This window comes from Sapajus apella, unplaced genomic scaffold (genome assembly GCF_009761245.1).
Source record: "Sapajus apella isolate SASKATOON/1434 unplaced genomic scaffold, GSC_monkey_1.0 scaffold43, whole genome shotgun sequence".
Lineage (NCBI taxonomy): Eukaryota > Metazoa > Chordata > Mammalia > Primates > Cebidae > Sapajus > Sapajus apella.
Genome location: NW_022436983.1, coordinates 559,815 through 580,187, shown reverse-complemented (window position 1 = coordinate 580,187; position 20,373 = coordinate 559,815). Strand labels below are relative to the sequence as shown.

General features: G+C 54.0%; 1 protein-coding gene and 1 pseudogene across 5 annotated transcripts in view; one reads left to right on the top strand and one right to left on the bottom strand.

The window, feature by feature from the left end:
* ACOT7 (acyl-CoA thioesterase 7) overlaps positions 1 to 20,373 on the top strand; it is a 124,450-nt gene that overhangs the window by 40,505 nt on the left and 63,572 nt on the right. For all 5 annotated transcript variants that reach the window (XM_032301096.1, XM_032301094.1, XM_032301095.1 and 2 more), the window contains exons 3-4: positions 8,602 to 8,758; positions 15,239 to 15,330. In XM_032301096.1, coding sequence (XP_032156987.1) covers positions 8,602 to 8,758; positions 15,239 to 15,330 — 249 coding nt within the window. The remainder of the gene's footprint in view (positions 1 to 8,601; positions 8,759 to 15,238; positions 15,331 to 20,373) is intronic.
* LOC116566569 lies at positions 173 to 1,683 on the bottom strand (annotated as a pseudogene).

Here is a 20,373-nt window from a genome sequence, read left to right as displayed (position 1 = left end):
CTAAAAAAAAAAAAAAAAAAAAAGTAAAGCCTCCCAATCCCAAAAAATAGGAACATACCTTCATTACACCAATTTATACTTTATTTCTTATTCTTGAGGTTAAATTCTAAACCCTAAAGATATCCAGACTAGTATTAGATCTACTTATCTCTAGCCAGAGACAGGGTCTATCACGGTGTCCTGAACAGCCAAGGTTATTAAAACATCTTTTCTCCAGGAAGATCCAACAGGAAAAAACCAAGAAACCTCTCTGATTAGGCTCCAACCATACCCCACCCTCCATTCAGATTGGCTGGGTAGGCATAATGTAAACAGAACACGTGGTTTCCAAACAAGAAAAATCCTATGAGGGAGGGGAGGAGGGGAGAGGAAGGATTCAGCCAGTGCTCAGAGTGAAACTGAGTAATGTCAGTTCCATTCATCTCCACCCATCTTCAGGTGGCATGTTCGTGGAGTAGTTTAGGAATAAATCCATGGTTTGTGGAGTACTCAAATACCTAGTGGTCTGCTGTATTACATTATGGCTTTCCCCAGAAGTTTCCAAGGCAGCCTCCAAGTCACTGGAGGGAGAATTTGGCCGGAACTGCATGCAGGACTGCAGAGGGTCCTCCCCACAGTTATAGAAGGGACTGCTCCAGGCCTGAGTGTTCCAGGACTGCGTGCACCAGGTCTGAGTGTTCCAGGAGAGGTTGGTCCAGGACTGGATGTTCCGGGTCTGGTTGCTCCAGGTTGAATTGCTCCAGGTCTGGTTGTTCCATACCGGAAAGTTCCCAGTTGTGTTCACCAGGCATCCCTGGTGGTAGGAAGAGCAGAGGCTGGGGTAGGTGGATGCTGAGGCCTTCTGAGTCGCGTCACTGGTATTCCTTGGCCAGTTGTTTTTCTGCCACCTCTTAGATTTCATTCTCTGGTTCTGGAACCAGGTCTTCACCTGTTTGTAGCTGAGGTTCAGGATGCTTAAAAGTTCTTGCATCTGCTGAAGGCTGAGGTATTTCTGTCTCTGAAATCTGTCATTGAGCACACACAGCTGGGTGGAAGAGAACACAGTTCTGGTCTTCTGTCTCTTGACCGGGACCTTGTCTTCCTTTGCTGCGGCGCTACTCCCTGCAGCAGTGGGTCGTTTGCCTTTGGGACTGGTGGAAGAATCTGGGCTGTCCTGAATAAGCAGATCCATGGAGGAAGGAAGAGGGGACACAGTCTCTGTGTGAGGCATCTCAGCAGAACACATTTGCAAGGATGGATAATTTTCTTCAGGCTCACAAATCACAGGTGCAGGCGAAGATTCTCCACAGTCGGATGCTTCGGAGCAAGGCAGGCTTTGTGAACAAACTGGATCCATACTCATGTTATTATTGGGGAAGAGGAGGAAAAAATTTAAGACCTGGACTGGAAAAATGGCTAAGGCAGCCTTAAGACTTTTTTCTGGAAAATTTTAGAGAAATATGACCTCCAGAAGCAAAGTATCAGGAAGTTGGAATGAAGTGAGTCACCTCCGCAGTAACTGGAGGCAACCAGCTGAGTCCAGCAAAAAAGGGGTTAGGATTTTAACACAGGAATTTTGGGAGGACACAGACATGCGGACTATGGCACATGTGTTCGGCCTGGAACAGTGGGCAGCGTGTGTTCCAGTGGAGTGGAAACTGTGTGTGTGTGTGTGCACGTGCGTGCGCACACACGCATGCATGTGTGAATGTGTGTGTGCATGTGTAGAATGAACCAAGCCACGGTGAGTGCTGATGGTTGGACGTGGACATGGGGACGTCATATGGTAGAGGCTCTGGAGTGGGTTTGCTGGCAGCACCTGGTTTAGGAGGGGCTCGCTGGCCCAGGTGGGGATGGATTGATTCTGTGGCCCAGAGGCTCCAGTGCAGCTTGGTCACGTTCAGAGAGCGCCCTCTGGTGGCCTTGGGGAGGACGGGCCTGAGCCTGAGAGCCTTGGGCAGCGGTGAGGGCCAAGTCCCAAGTTCCTGCTGTACCCTTCAGGAGAGAGACTGTGAGGGTCCCTGGCAGGAGAGGATGGACACCGGAAGTAGGTGGTAGGTCTGGGCTGTGACTCTGCCTCAAACCTGTGCTTTGAACACTTGCCCCTCCTTGCTCCTTCTCCAGGTCTGGGGCTGCTGGAGGGACAGTTTTGACACATTGACTTGGAGAAGCCTCTGGGCTACTGGTCACCAGGATGGTGATCCTGAAATTCCAGGCTCAGGAGGGGTCTATGAGCTCCAGGCAGCCCCAGGGCATGGGGGTGAGAATAGTCCCAGGTGCCTGGATGCTGACCTGAAGATTTTTGCTGGGGCCTTGGGTGGGGCAGGGAACCCCTCCCCCAGCCACATCCACACTCACCTAGTGGCGCCATCCAATCTGTGGCTTTAATACCACAGCCCAGTCCTAGGGCTCTGTCTCCGGCTACGGCCTCTTGGTCGGCCCCATCTGAATGCTTGCTTCTCCCAGCCCCCCTCCCCTCCGTAAGTGGTCTCTGCCACCCCCAGGTGCCCAGGCTCAAAGCCTGGAGCTTCCGTCGACCCCTCTCCCTCCCACACTCATGAGACTCTGGGAGCAGATCCTGCCGCTCTCCCTTCCGGGAAGTCCAGATCTGAGCACAGCCCTCAGGCCCACCCTCACGTGGGTCCAGTGGCGCTGCTCTCCTGATCACCTGATCACTGTAGCAGCCTCCTGATGTGTCACCCTGCTGGTTCCTGCCACCTCATTTGCTCTCCAGCAGTAGCCAGGGGGATGTGAAGTCAGAGCATAGCGCTGCCCACGCCGAGTCCTCCAGAGTCAAAGACCGTCCACACGAGTCCCTGACCCTGCCTAGCGTGGCTTGGGGACCTCACCTCCTACATCTCTTTGTCAGCTCTCCCTCTGGCCACACTGGCTTTTCTCCAGATATCTGCAGGGCCCTGCCCTTACTTCTTCCAGGTTCTGAATAAAAATAGTGTCATCCCAGCAATTTGGGAGGCTGAGATGGGCAGATCACTGGAGCTCAGGAGTTTGAGACCAGCCTGGACAACATGGCAGAACGTTGTCTCTAAAAAAGCTACGAAAATTAGCTGGGTGTGGTGGTGTGTGCCTAGAGGCCCAGCTTCTCAGGAGGCTGAAGCAGGAGGATCATCTGAGCCCAGGAAGGTCGAGGCTACAGCGAGCTGAGATCGCATCGCTGCACTCTAGCCTGGGTGACAGAGTGAGACCCTGTTTCTACAAAAACAAAACAACATCCAGCCATGCCCCCGATGGCCTGGCTCCCACTTCCTTCCAGTTGCTGCCCTGCTTCTAACCTGGTGTACTTATGTAGAGCGGTAGCCCCACGAGGGCAGGGCTTCTGCCCTTGGTTTCCCCAGACTGAGGCACAGAGCACGCTCAGGCATCTGCTGAATGCTGGGAACTCCCACCTGGCACCGTCACTGCTGCAGAGAGCTTCCAATGAGTGAGCACTTGCGATGAGCCCGTGGCCACGCTGGGCTCTCCCTGTGTAGTCTTCCCAGCCACCTGTAGAGACAGACACTGTTTTTTTTTTAGACAAAGTTTTGCTCTTGTTGCCCAGGCTGGAGTTCAGTGGCATGATCTCGGCTTACCACAACCTCCGCCTCCTGGGTTCAAGTGATTCTCCTGCCTCAGCCTCTCATGTAGTTGGGATTGCAGGCCTGCGCCACCATGCCCAGCTAATTTTTGTATTTTTAGTAAAGATGAGGTTTCACCATGTTGGCTATGCTGGTCTTGAACTCCTGACCTCGTGATCCACCCGCCGTGGCCTCCCAAAGTGCTGGGATTACAGGTGTGAGCCACCATGCCCGGCCCTAATTTTCTTCTTCGGTATTTTAAGCTGGGAGAGAACCAAGCTCTAGGGTCATCAGCGGCCTTCTGCCCTGGGAAGGGCCAGCATAAAGCCATCCCCAGGTGTCCCCTGCCAGGCCTGGTGTCGGCACCATGGGGAAGCTCTGGATGGTTCTGCCTGAGAGGCGTCCCGAGGGAATGCGTGGGGAGGAGCCTTTGCCTTCCTCCAGCTCAAGTCACTCTCTCTGAGTGAACCTGCTTTTGCACCTCCTCTGAGGCCCTCCACCTGCCCTTCACCCTGGCCCACAAGGCTGGGCAACCTGGCTCTGCTGACCTTTGTCCATTCTCCCACTGAGTCCGTGTTCTGGCGGCTCCCTCCCACCTCCCTCCCACTCTGCCGCTCTTTCCTCTCTGTGGTACCAATGCTCCCCCCACCTTCCCCTGTCCTTAGCTCAAATGCCTCTCATCTGAAGTTGTGCCCCCCTTCACATCGAGGGGCTGTCTTGAGAGCACCTTGAGAGTCCCTTCGGACGCCTCACGCAGAACTGTAAATGGCGTGGCCTCATTTACTTCTCGTTCATCCCACAGCCAGAACCCAGGCTCCTCTGACCTCCCTACTGCACACCCAGCACTGAGAGGCCACACAGATGTTGCCAGAAAACAGCTGCAGAGCAGGGAGGTGGAAGGCCACTGCCACCCAGAGCCCCGAGTGCACTGGTGTTTGGTCTGTGCCAGCATGGCACACCGTAATGCAGTTAGCCACCCTCGAACAACACACACTTGGCTTAATTCCACTTTCAGGTCTTGCAGATAGTGTTTGGCTCATTCCAAGATGGGCACTGCCCTGCCCAGAGGCTGTGCCTAATTCTTTTTTTTGGCTTAAGTCAAATAGGATTAATTCTTTTTTTTTTTTTTTCCAGAGTTTCGCTTTTGTTGCCCAGGCTAGAGTGCAATGGCACTATCCCGGCTCACTGCAACCTCCCACTTCCGGGTTAAAGTGATTCTCCTGCCTCAGCCTCCAGAGTAGCTGCAATTATAGGCATGCACCACCATGCCCGGCTAATTTTGTATTTTTGGTAGAGGCAGGGTTTCACCACGTTAGTCAGGCCTGTCTTGAACTCCTGACCTCAGGTGATCCACCTGCCTTGGCCTCCCAAAGTGCTGGAATTAGCCATCGTGCCCAGCTGGCGATGCCTAATTCTTACCTGGCTCAGTGCAGCCCTGCCCTAGCAACCTTTGGCCAGTGGGTGGTGCCATTGCCACATACATTGACTTGGGGGTGAAAGGCACAGTTCTAGACATCACTTTACTGTGACCTGTTGAGAGGAGGGCAGGGTTTGCAGGGCACAAGCCTGTGCAAACCAGAATGGAGAAGCCTCGGGCCACCCTGGCCAGCTCTAGAACTTTTCCTGCCCAGCCCCAGATGCACCCACAGAGTCCCTGCACCTGGGTGCAGGAGAGTCACCAGGAGAGGGTTCAGACAGAGGCTCCTAGCCGCACCTCCAAAGAAGCAGGTGCTGGGTTTGTGGTGGGCCCCGGAGCTTGCATGTTTGCCCCACCCCGGTGAGTCCTTGTGCAGGTGGGCACGCTGCACGTTGGTGCTTTGGAGGCAGCAGACGGTAGGTGGGAGAGCACAGATGCACACACCAGGGCTCGAAGTGACCGCCATGTACTCTCTGCGTGCCCTGGGACACTTGCCCAATGTGTCACCCCTTGTTGGGTTGCTGTGAAGATCACCCGGGCCAGCGATGCCAGGGCTGGCAGGCAGACCGCTCCCTCACCTGCCCCCTGCCCACCCCTGTGAGCCCGAGAGCACCTCAGTGTCATGCTGTCAACGTCCTAAGGAAGTGGTTGTCGCAGGATAAAGTCATGGCAGTCCTCTGGAAACTGGAGGCTCACAATCCCCACGGCTCAAACACAAGGTCATCTTTTGTGTCATTTATTCACCGAAGATGAGGAATAAGTTGGTTCTGAGTGTTGGTCAGGGTGCTGTGAGGTGCCAAACGCCAAGCCAGTTACTGCTGTCCCGAGAAACACTTCGGATCATATATAAAAGTCTTTATCCTTGGGCCCAGAAAATAATCCCAAATGCAGACAATGGCTTTAAGTGCAAGGGTGCCCATCACAGCATTGTTTATAATGAGGGTCAACTGGGGATGGCCCAAATCTCTAACAGAAGAAGAAGAATGTTCAGTTCCACCTGGCTGGCCAGACTGGAATGCAGAGGTGGGATCTCGGCTCTGCCTCCCAGGCTCAAGCGATTCTCCTGCCTCAACCTCCCAAGTACTTAGGACTACAGGCCGTGCCACCATGCCCAGCTAATTTTTGTATTTTTGGTAGAGATGGGCTTTCACCATGTTGGCCAGGATGGTCTTGATCTCTTTACCTCGTAATCCACCTGCCTTGGTCTCCCAAAGTGTTGGGATTACAGGTGTGAGCCGCTGCGCTCGGCCTGAAAGTAAGTTTCTGAAAAAAAGTTAGGTGTGGTGGCATGTAGTCCCAGCTACTCAGGAGGCTGAGGCTGGAGGATCACTTGAGCTCAGGAGGAGTTTGAGGCTGCATGATTGTGAGCATGATTGTGCCTGTGAATAGCCATTGCATTCCTGCCTGGGCAGCATAGCAAGGTCCTGTCTCTAAAAATAATAATAATTTTGCATTGGAGTGCCATGAAAAGGAAGTCACGAAAGGATAAGGAAGTCTTTCGCAGACAGCCACCGTCTGGGTGTTTGTGTCTCCGTCCACAGTGTTGAAATCCTCACCCCCAGGGTGATGGTATTAGGAGGTGCGGCCTTTGGGAAGTGATGAGGGCATAGGGGTAAAGCTTCACGAATGGGATCATTGTCCTCAGGAAAGAGGCCTGAGTTAGCTCATTTGCCCCAACCACCACATGAGGACACACACCATCTATGAACTTCCAGGAAGCTGGCCCTCACCAGACATGGAATCTGCCTGTCCCTGGTCTTGGACTTCTAGCCTCCAGGACTGTGAGAAATAACTTTCTGCTATGGCTAAGCGCCCAGGCTAAGGCATTTTGTTACGGCAGCCCAATGAACTAAGACCCACCATACAGAAGATGATCCCTAGGGTAGATGAAGAGAGAAAAGCATGGTGCAGTGCCACCTTTCCACCTCCACCCCACCATGTGGGTGTAGATGCAGTGTCCGATCTGACACATGGGACCCTGGCAACCCCGGCTGCCAAGGGGTCCAGTGTGACAGGGGACAAGGTGACCAGAGGCAAACCCAGCACCATAGGCTTTTTTGTTCCTTTTAAATTTTGAATCATGAGAATGGGCTGCCTATTTGAAGGATAAATAACATTTAAATTTTAAAAAAGAATAGTTGGGCCAGGCATGGTGGCTCACGCTTGTAATCCCAGCACTTGGGGAGGCTGAGGCAGAAGAATTGCCTCAATCCTGGAGGTGGAAGTTGCAGTGAGCCGAGATTGCACCACTGCATTTCAGCCTGGGGGACAGAGCGAGACTCCATCTCAGGAAAAAAAAAAAAGGGGGGGCCCAGGCTCGGTGGCTAACGCCTGTCATCCCAACACTTTGGGAGGCCAAGGCGGGTGGATTACTTGAGGTTAGGAGTTTGAGATCAGCCTGACCAACATGGCGAAACCCTGCCTCTACTAAAAATACAAAAACTAGCTGGGCGTGGTGGTGCACGCCTGTAATTCTAGCTACTCAGGAGGCTGAGGCAGGAGAATTGCTTGAACCTGGGAGGTGGAGGTTGCAGTGAGCTGAAATCTTGCCACTGCACTCCAGCCTGGGGAACAGAGCAAGACTCCATCTCAGAAAAAAAATAAAAAAATAAAAAAAGTAGTGATAGCAAAGAGCCATGTCACAACATGGGCAGATTATTTTTCCCATATTGAATGAAAAAGAATCAGAAGGTGAGAGTGTACATTTAGCGGGGTTTTTGTTTGTCTTTGAGATGGAGTCTCACTCTGTCACCCAGGCTGGAGTGCAGTGGCACAATATTGGCTCTCCGCAACCTCCACCTCCCGGGTTCAACCCATTCTCATACCTCAGCCTCCCGAGTAGCTGGGATTACAGACGTGCACCGCCACACCTGGCTAATTTTTGTATTATTAGTAGAGACAGAGTTTCACCATATTGGCTAGGCTGGTCTCGAACTCCTGGCCTCGAACTCCTGGCCTCACGTGATCAGCCCGCCTCGGCCCCCCAAAGTTCTGAGGTTAGAGTCGTGAGCCACCGCACCCAGCCTAAAAAAGAATAGTGATTGCGAAGAATGTGTCACAACACGGGCAGATCATTCTTCCCATGTTGAATGAAAAAGATTCAGAAGGTGAAGGTGTATATTTGGTTTTTGCACAGCTATATTAGACTAAAACTGCGAAATGAGCCAGGCAGACAAACAAGTGAGGCAACAAAAACCGCATTTTGGGAAAAAAGCCTGGAAAGAAAGATCCCAAAATAGTAACCGTGGTTATCTTTGAACGGAAGGAGCGATGTTCCCCTTTGTTTCTACTTTCCTGTATTTCCCATAATGAGTCTGTATGCATTTTTTCACTTTTTATTATGCAAATAATGCATGCTTATCGTGAGAAAATCAGAAAGCAGGAAGAAGCACTTGGCGATCCCACCGCCTGGAGAATCGCCTGCAGCACTAGCTCTGGGCTGGGCTCTCCAGGGCTCCTCTGCATGCCTGTGCCTCTGCGGTTCAGGAATGCACGGTGCCAATAAATTGCAGTAAATTGGTTGCTTTCATAGTGGGGAACAAAAGCAAGGGCAGTTTCCAGGGGGTGTGTCTGGGGCAGGGCTCTCAGGGCTGGGCTGGCCGGCCTGGCTGACCGCTGCCTCTGTCTCCACAGGAGCGCTGTGTGGCCGCGCTGGCTCGGGTTGAGCGCACCGACTTCCTGTCGCCCATGTGCATCGGGGAGGTGGCCCACGTCAGCGCAGAGATCACCTATACCTCTAAGCACTCGGTGGAGGTGCAGGTCAACGTGTTGTCTGAAAACATCCTCACAGGTACTTCTGGGAGTGACAGTGGTGACTGGAGCACTTTGGGCTGTGGCCACACAGCTGTTCCCCTCCCAAGGGCAGAGGACGCCCCAGGGCCTGGCCCCTTTCCCACCACCAAGACCTCCCTCACCTCCCACCTTGGCCCTGGGAGCAGCTCCGTCCATTGCCCTGATTTTGCAGACAGGAAATGGGCACAGAGGGGTTAAGAAACGAGCCCAAGTTGGCCGGGCGCGGTGGCTCACATTGTAATCCCAGCACTTTGGGAGGCCAAGGCGGGTGGAGGTCAGGAGTTCGAGACCAGCCTGACCACCATGGTGAAACCCCGTCTCTACTAAAAATACAAAAAATCAGGCAAAGCATGGTACCTGTAATTCCAGCCACTTGGGAGGCTGAGGCAGAAGAATCGCTTGAACCTGGGAGGTGGAGGTTACAGTGAGCCCAAATCACACCCTTGCACTCTGGCCCTGGCGACAGAGTGAGACTCCATCCTCCCCCAAGAAAAGCCCAATTTCAGCAAGTTCAGGCACCCAGACTAGGACTCAACCCTGCCATCCGCATTTGGCCTGAGTACATCACTGCTGCCCGTCCTGTTGCCTGTGGCCAGCTCATCCATGGCAGGGGCTGGGCGTGGGTTGTGAGTCCGGTTGGTGCATACCGTCCGTCTGCCCCTCTGTGGGTCTCCCTGACCTGCCTTCCCTTCTCAAGCACAGGCAGGTGTTGGCTCTGGAGAGGACACTGTCTGCTCCCAGGGGACTTGCCCTGGGCCCCAGAAACCAGGCTTAGATAGAAGTTCACTGAGTGAAGCTTTGCCTCTGCTTTCATCTGAATATTCCTCTCCTTGGCAGTGGTAACCATGGAAACCCCCTTCCCTTTCCCACTGGGCGCTGCAGGAGAGGGCGACTCCAGTGTTCACCAGCTCAGTGCTCCTTTTTATGCTCCGGCTGGGGACAGGAGGTGAGGGGGCGGGGAAGACAAGCCTTGTTCCTCTGCCCCTGGCCCTCTCCCTGCCACCTCCCAGGTCGCCAGTCCTCCTGTGCAGAAGAGAGGCTCGGCTGCTTTCCTCCTCTTCCCCACCCTGTTCCTCAGCAGTGCTGCCCTGTGGAGTGCCAGCTCACAGCCATTTAAGGGGCTCGAGTCTTCTTCCCCATGATGGGTGGGTAGCAAGCACAGTTATGCATCTAGAATGTTCTGAGGACCTCAGCAGGTTTGGTGATTTAATGGGTGTGTCAGATCAGCTTCTGCAGGTAGACAGATTTAGCTGAGCAAGGGCCTGGGGTGGAAGGTGGTCAGTGGGCCTTCCCTGCGCTCCCATGGCCTGCCACTCCCTCAGTGGGCACCACTGACTTCAGAGGGACCCTTGGAGTGAGATGCACTACCATTGTGCCATGAGGACTTTCAGAGGGACCCTTGGATGCTGTCTCAGGCTGCGGCACAAAAAGGGGCCTATGGGCACTTCCCACCTCAGGAGCAGCGTCCACACTCAGGAGAGGCTCAGGGCAGGGTGGGTTCTCCGAGTTAGGGGCCTTGGGGTTCCCTGCCATCTCCCGTGAGGTCCAAGCTCTTCTGACCATTCGTGGGGTGGAGCCTTGGCCTCTTCCTGGAGAGGAGGGATGGCCCTCTGCGCTCTGCTGCCTCCCAGGACCTTCCTGCTTGTGAGAGCCCTGTCAGCAGCATCCTTTGTCACTGCAGCAGTTGGTGGCTTCAGAAATGCCAGGAAGGGATCTTTGTTGCAGATTTTCTGCCATGGAAGTCCCCTCTATGGTCCATCAGAGGCCACAGCCTCAGAGGAAGCCCCGAAGAGCACTTTGTTTTGCTTTGTTTTGTTTTTTGAGATGGAGTCTCGCTCTGTCACCCAGGCTGGAGCACAGTGGCGTGATCTTGGCTCACCACAATCTCTGCCTCCCAGGTTCAAGCTATTCTCCTGCCTCGCCTCCTGAGTAGCTGGGATTATAGGTGCCCGCCACCACACCTGGCTAATTTTTTTATTTTTAGTAGAGATGGGGTTTCACCATGATGGCCAGTCTGGTCTGGAAACTCCTGACCTCAGGTGATCCACCTGCCTCGGCCTTCCAAAATGCTGGGATTATAGGCGTGAGCCATCGAGCCCGGCTGAGCAGTTTGGGATGATGAGGAGAGAGGCAGAGAGACAGAAAGGTGTTCTCAGACTTTCAGCATGGCTGGGACTTGCCATCCCCACAACAGGGAGCAATGCAGCCCAAAGGTCAGGGTGCTGAGCTTGAGGAACTCCCCAGATCATGAACTTCCCTTTCCTGGCCGCTTCTGCTGGCACATAATAGACATGGAACCAATAGTGGATGAGCAAATGAATGAATGAATGAATAAGTGACTGAGTAGAGTGACCAGGAAGAACTGGGCATCAGTGCTGAGAGACATGCTGGCTGATGGGGTTCTGATGAGGACAGCGCGATCTGACATATCCCTGGGAGTTCCTTGCTCTTTAGGGCTGAGAGTGGGCAGAGAGGCATAGGCTGCTGTGCAGAGCCAGGGCAGGTGCGCCCTTGAGAGAGCAGCCCCCACTTACCCAGAAGGTGCTGGGCATTTCTCTGCCTCCCCGCTGTGTCCCAGCGTCCGTAGCCCTCCGCCTTCTCCTCCTCAGAGAGGGACGGAGATGCCCACCCTTCCTCCCTGGGGACATCAGGGCTGGCATTGCCCTGTCGTGCACATCAGGGCTTGGAGAAGGCAGGAGACGTATACCAGCACATGATGGCTTTTCCCAGTGGGGCTGGGCAGTGCCCCAGGCTCTTCCTGGCTTCAGCCTTTTCCCTGTAGCAGGGGCTGGGGCAAGGATGCCCTGGAGTCCCAAGGCTGTGGCTTTTCTCCATGTCTCGCTCAGGCCCTGGAGCCCACTGTTGTCTCACTCTGTGACTGTGGGTCTTATCTCCCCCTCTGTCTCCCTCATCTCCTCGTCTATGCTTCTACTTCTCTGCCGTCTCTCTCTGCCGTCTCTCTCTGCCATCTCTGTTATTCTCTTGAGGCCCTTCTCTCTCTCTGCCCATGTGTCCCCTGGAGATTGAGCTCATGAAGTCCCCAACACCAAGAACAGCACCTGGCACTCAGTGGGCATGCAGGGAGCACTGGCTGAATGGATGGTGACCTCTGAAAGACAGGGGCACTGCAGGTGGGGGCAGAGGCAGCACTCAGGGGCCCTGGCCGGAGCAGGCTGAGTCATAGGCTGTGTGTGTGACATCCGTGTGCTGTCTCCACCCCAGGAGGCAAGGGTCCTCTGTTCGGTGTGTCCCCTCTCCCTGGGCTGTGCCGCCTGTCACGAGGCCGCTGAGTGAACCCAGGCCCAGGCGGACGACCCACAAACCTTGCTTTTGAGGCAGCTCACTTATTTCCAGCAACTGTCAAAGTATTAAGCTAGCTGGGATGTGATTGCTGCGAATTGCTCCAGAAAACAGCTGAGAGCTCTTAAGATTTTAAGAGAGGTTTTCTTTTTTTTTTTTTTGACATGTTGCTCTGTGGCCCAGGCTGGAGTGCAGTGGTGCGATCTTAGCTCACTGCAACCTCTGCCTCCTGGGTTCAAGTGATTCTACTGCCTCCTGAGTAGCTGGGACTGAAGGCGCATGCCCCATGCCCGGCTTTTAGTAGAGACAGGGTTTCACGGTGTTAGCCAGAATGGTCTTGATCTCCTGACCTCGTGATCCACCCACCTCAGTCTCCCAAAGTGCTGGGATTACAGGCATGAGCCACCACACCAGCCAGCCAAGTGGTAAGATATTTTTTAATACTGTCATTGTCTTTTGATGGTTTCATTAAATGACAGAGACAGTACAGTTAGCATGTTTGCCTCGCTTGCTGCGTGGTGTTCATTTAGGTCCAGAGGGCCACTCGAGTTGCCATGGAAACCGGCTTGTCAGGCTGGCTCTGTCTGAGTCCAACAGGAAATCTTTATTCCCAAAAGCAGGTTGTCAGATTCACTCTCAGTCAAAGTGCAGTGGAAATATTTTCCTGTATTATTTGTCTGCGGTTCCCAAGCACAGGGAGCCCCTTGTCCTCACCGTGTGTTCGTTTGGGGGAGGAGCGGTAGGCCAGGGCCTTTTCCTAATGGGCCCCCTGGGGTGTGACTTGGAGCCTGGGGCTGTGTTTACTGAGGAAGAAAAGCACTTTGCTGTGGGAAGGCAGGTTCAGGTACCTGGTGGGAAGTGAGCGCCTCCAGGGATTTAGGCAGGGCCTGAGGCTGCTCCTGTCTCCTGTTCCTCTGTGATTTCCTGCAGTTCATTCTTCCGCGGAGATTACAGTGAGCATCTTCCTAGTTGAAGAAGCCACTTTTATTTATTTCTTTTATTTTGAGACAGCGTCTCGCTCTGTGGCCCAGGCTGGAGAGCAGTGGCGAAATCTAGGCTCACTGTAATCTCTGCCTTCTAGGCTCAAGGAATCCTCAGTCTGTGGTCCCTCAGTCTTTAGGACCACAGGTGCACACTGCCATGCCCAGCTGTTTTTTTTTTTTTTTTTTTTTTTTTGAGATGGAGTTTCACTGTTGTTTCCCAGGCTGGAGTGCAGTGGCACAATCTCGGTTCACCACAACCTCTGCCTCCCAGGTTCAAGCAATTCTCCTGCCTCAGCCTCCAGAGTAGCTTGGATTACAGGCTTGCGCCACCATACCCAGCTAATTTTGTATTTTTAGTAGAGACAGGATTTCTCCATGTTTGTCAGGCTGGTCTCGAACTGCAGACCTCAGGTGATCTACCCGCCTCTGCCTTCCAAAGTTCTGGGATTACAGGCATGAGCCACCGCGCCCAGCCCTCATTTTTTGTATTTTTGGTAGAGACAAGTCTCCCTATATTGTCCAGGCTGGTCTGGAACTCCTGAGTGCAAGTGATCCACATGCCTTGGGCTCCCAAAGTGCTGGGATGACAGGCGTGAGCCACTGAGCCTGATGAAGGCACTTTTTAAAGGCATCTTTGCAGAGACTTGAAATGACTGGGACATGGGAGTATGGCACCAAGTTGCTGTGTGACCCTAGGTAAACCCTAGCCTTGATGTCTCTGGGCTTCAGGCTCCTTCTGTACAAGTGAGGGATGTACACCAGGGATCTCTAGGCTCCTTTAGCCCCGACAGGCCACGAGCCTGCATTTCTCACCCCGGACAGGCCACCCTGTCCTGCAGCCCCACTTTGCTCTGTGGCTGAGCCCAGTGCCCCAAGGAGTCAGCAGCCTACAGTCCATCTCTCGGCACCCGGAAGCTTTTGGTGGATCTTTGGATGTGCTGGCAGCACCCCCAGTGTCTGGTGTGAAGGAAAGGAAGTTCCTGGGGTGCCAAAAATTGGGCTTTGATGAGTTGGCCCTGCTGCTCTGTGCTTTGGGCTGTGGGGGCCCTGACCGTCTCCCCACTTCTCCCCTGGGCTGCTCTGCCTGGGCACAGCCTCCACATCCCCCTGAGCCTCTGCAGCGTGCACATCTGTGTGGACCAAATGTCTTTCCTGGCTTCCCGTCTGGCGGTCGTTCTTGGCAGTGCCTAGGCAGGTGGATGGGATCTGCAGAAGATGCTGCATGTCTGAGCGTCAGGGCATCACATTCCCCAGCAAGGAGCTTTTGATTTTGACGTTCGATGTCAGCAGCGATCAGTTGGTGGAGGCTTGAGCCAACGGGTGAAGCGGGCTCAGCCTTGTCTCCCCAGACACAGTGAAGGTGTCTGCCTGCAGCCAGTCAGTCCTTCCCCTCTGTGTGGGGGGCTCATCGGGAGCTTCTGATGTGTTTTCATAATCAAGCTTCCTTTCTGTCAAAACAGCAGGAAGAGGAGGTTGCCTGGAGTTGGTGTCCCCTGGGTGATCCCTACTGGATGGGGCTGACCAGCTCCGGACCATCCAGGCTTAAACCATGTGGTCTGAAGTCTTTTTTTTTTTTTTTGAGATGGAGTTTCACTCTTGTTACCCAGGCTGGAGTGCAATGGCGCGATCTCGGCTCACCGCAACCTCCACCACCCGGGTTCAGGCAATTCTCCTGCCTCAACCTCCCAAGTAGCTGGGATTATAGGCATGCGCCACCATGCCCAGCTAATGTTTTGTATTTTTAGCAGAGACGGGGTTTCACCTTGTTGGCCAGGATGGTCTCCATCTCTTGACCTCGTGATCCACCCGCTTCGGCCTCCCAAAGTGCTGGGATTACAGGCTTGAGCCACTGCGCCCGGCTTGAAGTCTTTTCAGTAGCCCCTGGAAAGGGAGAACTGCCCAAAGTGGGTGCATGGGGAGGGGTTAGGGTCCTGAGCTCAAGCCAGCTTTGCGGGTCATACCTTGTGATGGGGGTGGGCCCCACGCAGCCTCTCTACATGAGCTCTGGGGTCTCTGGTTATGTTTGTCCATGCTCACATGATGGCAGCAACCCCCCTGGCCAGGATGCTGAAAGGCCTTGGGGGTTGGGGGAGAAAAGAGGTGGTACACAGTGAGGTGTGTTTCAGGTGCTGGGACCGGGCACTGGAGCAGCACCCCGTCTCCTGGGCATCACTGACATGGTTTTCTTCTCTTAGGTGCCAAAAAGCTGACCAATAAGGCCACCCTCTGGTATGTGCCCCTGTCGCTGAAGAATGTGGACAAGGTCCTTGAGGTGCCTCCTGTTGTGGTAAGGTGCCCTTCCGCTTCTCTCTTGGGGGCAGATGGCAGAGACCAGGTCACCTCACCTGATGGTGGGAGGCTCGTTCAGCTGAGGGTCCTAAGGGAGCAACTGGCCAGAGCTGGGGCCCAGCGGCCAGGTCCGTCTGCAGACAGTGTGCCCTCTGGGCCAGGCAGGGCATCCCAGGCTCCGCAGGAATTTCTGTCCTGCCTCTGAGGAAACACAGGTGGGGAGGAGACATGTGTGTGTCGGAGCTTCCAGTGTGTGTTGAATTCATGCTTGGAGTGTGAGTGCAAGCTGGCCCAGAACCCATGGACGTAGACATCCCTCCAACCTAGGGACCTTCTTGTCACACTCCCTAAGCAGAGAAAAGGTGGCGATGAGATCGTGATAGTGATGTGTCCTTCTTTTGGGAGCCGGGACCACCAGGCTGCCTGGCCCGAGCTGGCAGCTCCCGCCATGGCCCTGTGAGCTGGTTCTGATCTCTGCTTCTGCCGCAGTGGCCGTGGAAACAGCTCTCGCATGAGCTTCTGTTTGTCCCTCCTTGTCCCCTGCTGGTGTCTGCCTCCTTCTCTGGGTTTCTCTCATTTCTGGCTTTGCTGTGGACGGAAGCACCTGTCACCATACCGGTTCATTGTGTTGTTGGAGGGGTCCCGCCCTGGGCCGGCGTGTGGGTAAAACCTGTGGAAGCTGTGCGTACAGACTCTTGGAGGGCAGACGTTGGGAATAAAGAGATTGCATTCATATCCTAAAAGTACTCCCTCGCCTCCTTCTCCTGTGTCCCAAGTTCATTGGCGAGTCCGGGAACAGGTGTGACCAGCTTGTCCCCCAGCCTGACCCTGAAGTCCTCAGGCCTCAGCTCCCAGGAGGAGCTCTCCTTGGAGGGAACCAGGATTCTGAGTTTCTGCAGTGTGGGCCCCAGCAGGGAGCTTTTCCTCTGGCTGAGGTATATATAAAATACATTTTTAGGAATAATAAAACCGAGAACCAGATTGTCAGAAATTGGTGGCTGCTCTTTTTGCTTCCAGACCCTGGCTCCCCTGACGCCACCAGACGTCCTGGTCCCCTCCGCAGTGTTGCAGGGCTCAGGGTGCTTCTCGCCTGTAGGATGCCTGGCTGTCCGTCTTCCCGTTGCCCTGGGTCACCAGAGATGATGGTGTCTCACTCCCTGCTGTCACTGCCCCGTGAGATGGGGAGGTGCTCCCTGAGACCTGCTTCCTGCCACCTCTGCTGTCCCCAGCTCCATGTCTGACTGGACACTCTGCTGGGGTCTCCTCAGATGGCAGTCAAGGTCTGGGAGGGGCGTTTCCCCAGGTAGGAGTGGCTGGCTGCTGGGTCCAGCTGCTGTTTGCCCTAGATTTTTTTTTTAAATCTTGGTGACAGGGGAGCCCTGTCTGTTTTTAACAGGAAGGGCAGGCTGGTGGCTGCAGCTCTAGTTTTATGAGACCAGGATGGCAGCACACTAGAATCTGGCCAGCAGGGGGGGCGCTCAGGATCAGGGGGTAGAGTCCGAGGTCTCACGCTTCCGCCTTAGTCAGTGTTCCGGGGCTGCTGTGGCAAGTGCCACCCCCTGGGCAGCTCTCACAATAGAAGCCGATTCTCTCACAGTTCTGGAGGCCAGACGTCCAAAGGTGTGGGCAGGGCCCTGCACCCTCCTCCGGCTCCAGGCAAGGATCCCTCCTGGCCTCTCCAACGCTGGGTGGCTCCAGGGGTCCCTTGGCTGAGGCTGCGTCACTCCAGCTTCTGCCTCCGCCTGCGCATGGCCTGCTTTCAAGAACACGGGTCACTGGGCTTAGGGCCCGTGCCATTCTGCTGTGACCTCATTCTATTTACAGCTACAAAGACCCGGGTTTGGAAGTGTTTGCATTTTGAGGTTTCAGGTGGATATACGTTTTGAGGGACACTGTTCAACCTAGTGCACCAGCCCTCAGTTCAACACCCTCCCCCCTTTCTCCCACGTTCTTTGTGGGGCTGTTCTCTCTCCCTGCTTCTTGGCTGAGATGGAAACAGTGGTCATTTTCAAGCAGTGCTAACTGGGGGGTGGCTGAAGACCTAAGGCACAGGGGTCAGCTAGAGGCTCCTGACTGTTCTCTGCAGAATCACAAGCGCACCCACTCCACCTTCATTCTCTTCTGTAAGCCCTCGGCGTTCACCAAGCCACATCACATGTAAATATTGAGACACAGCATTTAATGGATTTAATTTTCGGATGCTACCCAGTTCTAAAATCTTTCCCAGGCCCCATGCCTGGCTTCGGCATCTCAAGGTGCATCTCAGGCGGGTGATACCAAGGGGCGGTTCCGGACCTGAACACGGTCGCTTTTGCTGCCTGTTGCTGATAGGATGTGTGTGCCAAGGGCTGTTGGGTCTTTCTTTGGCTGGTGAAAAGGATGGGTGGCGTCAGACTCCCCTGCCTCCTGTCCCCTTGCCGCAGGAACAGGGCACTTTCAGTATGGCCCCTCTTAGCCTCCCCTCTCCTTGCCCGGTAATTAGCTCCCTCCCTCCCACATCCTGGAGGAGCCCCCTATTGCTTTTTCATTTCCTTTGTGTAGTGGGATTTGATGAGACATAAGTATCAATTTGGCCTTGTTGAGGGGTTGTTGAAACCATTCCACAGAGCCGGGGCAGCCAGAGCTGCAGGTGGGAGAGGCTGTGCAGTTCTAGACTGCGGCTGCTGCCAAGAGCTGTTTGCCCCATCTTCCCCCAACACATGCTAGGCCCATGTAGTAACCCTTCCGTTGATTTGGAATCTGGGTCTCCTGTTTTTCACTGGCAGGCCCAGCCACAGACCTGCTTAGGAATCCTGGGAAGTGCAGCTTCCTGCCCTGGCTCCGACAGGTATTTATGCTCATGTGCTGGTGGCCTGGCCACCAGGCTGTCTTATATTCCATGAGCATCTCCTGCCGACCTTTCTACAGGCAGCCATCACTGATTTAGGAAAGCATAGATATGTATGTATCTATAGATATGCAGATATATATAATACATACTCACATACTATAGAGATATCACATACGTATGCTTGTAGATATCTTGAACACACATGCGTGCATGCGCGCTCGCGCGCGCACACACACACACACACACTGGTTTCCTGGATGTGTGCATCTCCCCGGAGGAAGCCAGCCGCTGGCCGTGTGCACGGGCGTCTATTGTAGGGCGTCTTTTCTTTGTTCTGCCTTCCTCCCCAGCCTGGCAGAGGCCACAGCTTTCCCAGTGAGCAGGGAACCTCGGTGGCCCTGTGGTGGGCCAGAGGGGCCCCAGGATGACCGGAGGGACAGCCGCAGCCCTGGACAGGCTGTATAGCCACTGGGGGTGGATGCTTTGTTTTTGTTTCATATGTCTGAATGTGTGCTCAAGTGAAGAGTTCACAGCCTGTCTCAGACATTTGGGCCGCGCTGTCTGCTGCTTCAGATCAGTTGGGTTTGATGAGCCCTCGGGGGTGAGAGTTAGGTGCCAGCCATCATTAAAATGTTCCAGCGGTTTTGTTCCCAGATTGAAAGGCAGCACTGGGGAGGAGGCTGGGCTTCTCCTCATGGCTTGTGTCCAGGGTGGGGCCCCATCATTTCCCTGTGCGCCCGCCAAGCCCAGACAAATGTGCTGGATGCGGCAAGGATTTATTAGACCGGGGGCTGGCTCCTTTAAAAATAAATCCCTTTAAAAGGCATTTCTTAAGGATGCTGAATTCACCCATCAGTGTTCCTAGGTAGGCACGGCACAAACTCTCCTTTCTGTCATTACTTGGCCGATGGAACATTAGGATGTGGTTTATTTATGGAGGAAAATGTTGAATTACCCACTGCAACTTAAAACACTCCCCACGGTTTGCTTCTTTTGAAGAAACCCTTCAGTTCCCTTCTCAGCCTCTTTTGAAGATGGATTCTCAACTGAAGATGATGGGTAATTAAGCCAAGGAATGGTATTCAGGCCCCGCGCAGTTTTGGAGCTGAGCCATGGGCAGGACTTATTGGGATGTTTACAGCTGGCTTTTGAAAGAAAGCCTGACGTAGCCGTCTGAAGTGAACTTGTTTAGGCCAGAGGGGCTTCAACAGGCGGCTGAGAGAGGCCCAGAGGGGCCTTGAGTTCTGTGGCTTCCCTACAGGCTCAGCTGGAATTGTTAGATGAGTGAACGTGAGAGCCGAAGTGGAGGCTAATCAGAATGGCCAGGAGGAGGTCAGCCAGGAGGGTCTGGCTGAGGGGGAGGGGGAGGATCCTGGGGAATGGAGGAGGCAGAGGGTCTGCACGCAGGCCCCGAGGGCCCCTTTGAGGGTCCCATAGGGAGGGAGTGTGGTGTGTCCCTTCCACTGCGCACAGGAGGGCAGTGATGAACTGTTAGGTCCAAGAAATGCAGTACCTCCTGTTGTGTCCCAGGACTCAGGAGCTTTGGTTTTTGTGCTGAGTCATTTCTTTTTTTTTGAGATGGAGTCTTGCCCTGTCGCACAGGCTGGAGTGCAGTGATGTGATCTCAGCTCACTGCAACCTCCGCCTCCCAGGTTCAAGCGATTCCCTTGCCTCAACCTCCCAAGTAGCTGAGACTGTATTTGCCCACCACCACACCTGGCTAATTTTTGGTATTTTTAGTAGAGATCATGGTTTCACCATGTTGGCCAGGCTGGTCTCAAACTCCCGATCTCCAGTGATCCACCCGCCTCAGCCTCCCAAAGTGCTGGGATTACAGGCATGAGCCACCATACCTGGGCTGTGCTGAGTTTTATATTCACATTTATTTTTAACTTCTGGGGTCAAAATCCCTTGATCCATTAAGAGAGTCTCCGGGGGATGGTTCCGTCTTTGACTGCCTGTTCTCTACAAATATATAGCCTGCTCAATTGACCAAGGGTCGGCAGCGACACACAGAGCCTCTGTTCACTCGTGGCCCTGGAAGAGTGGGTGGGGCCTTTTTTGAGGGTCCCTTTATTCTGGAATGAATCCTAGGAAGGAATGGTGTAGTGCAAATGATTATAAGTAACCTAGGATCGGTATGGTTTTGATACTGAAAAATTGGGGGCCAGGCATAGTGGCTCACACCTGTAATCCCAGCACTTTGGTAGG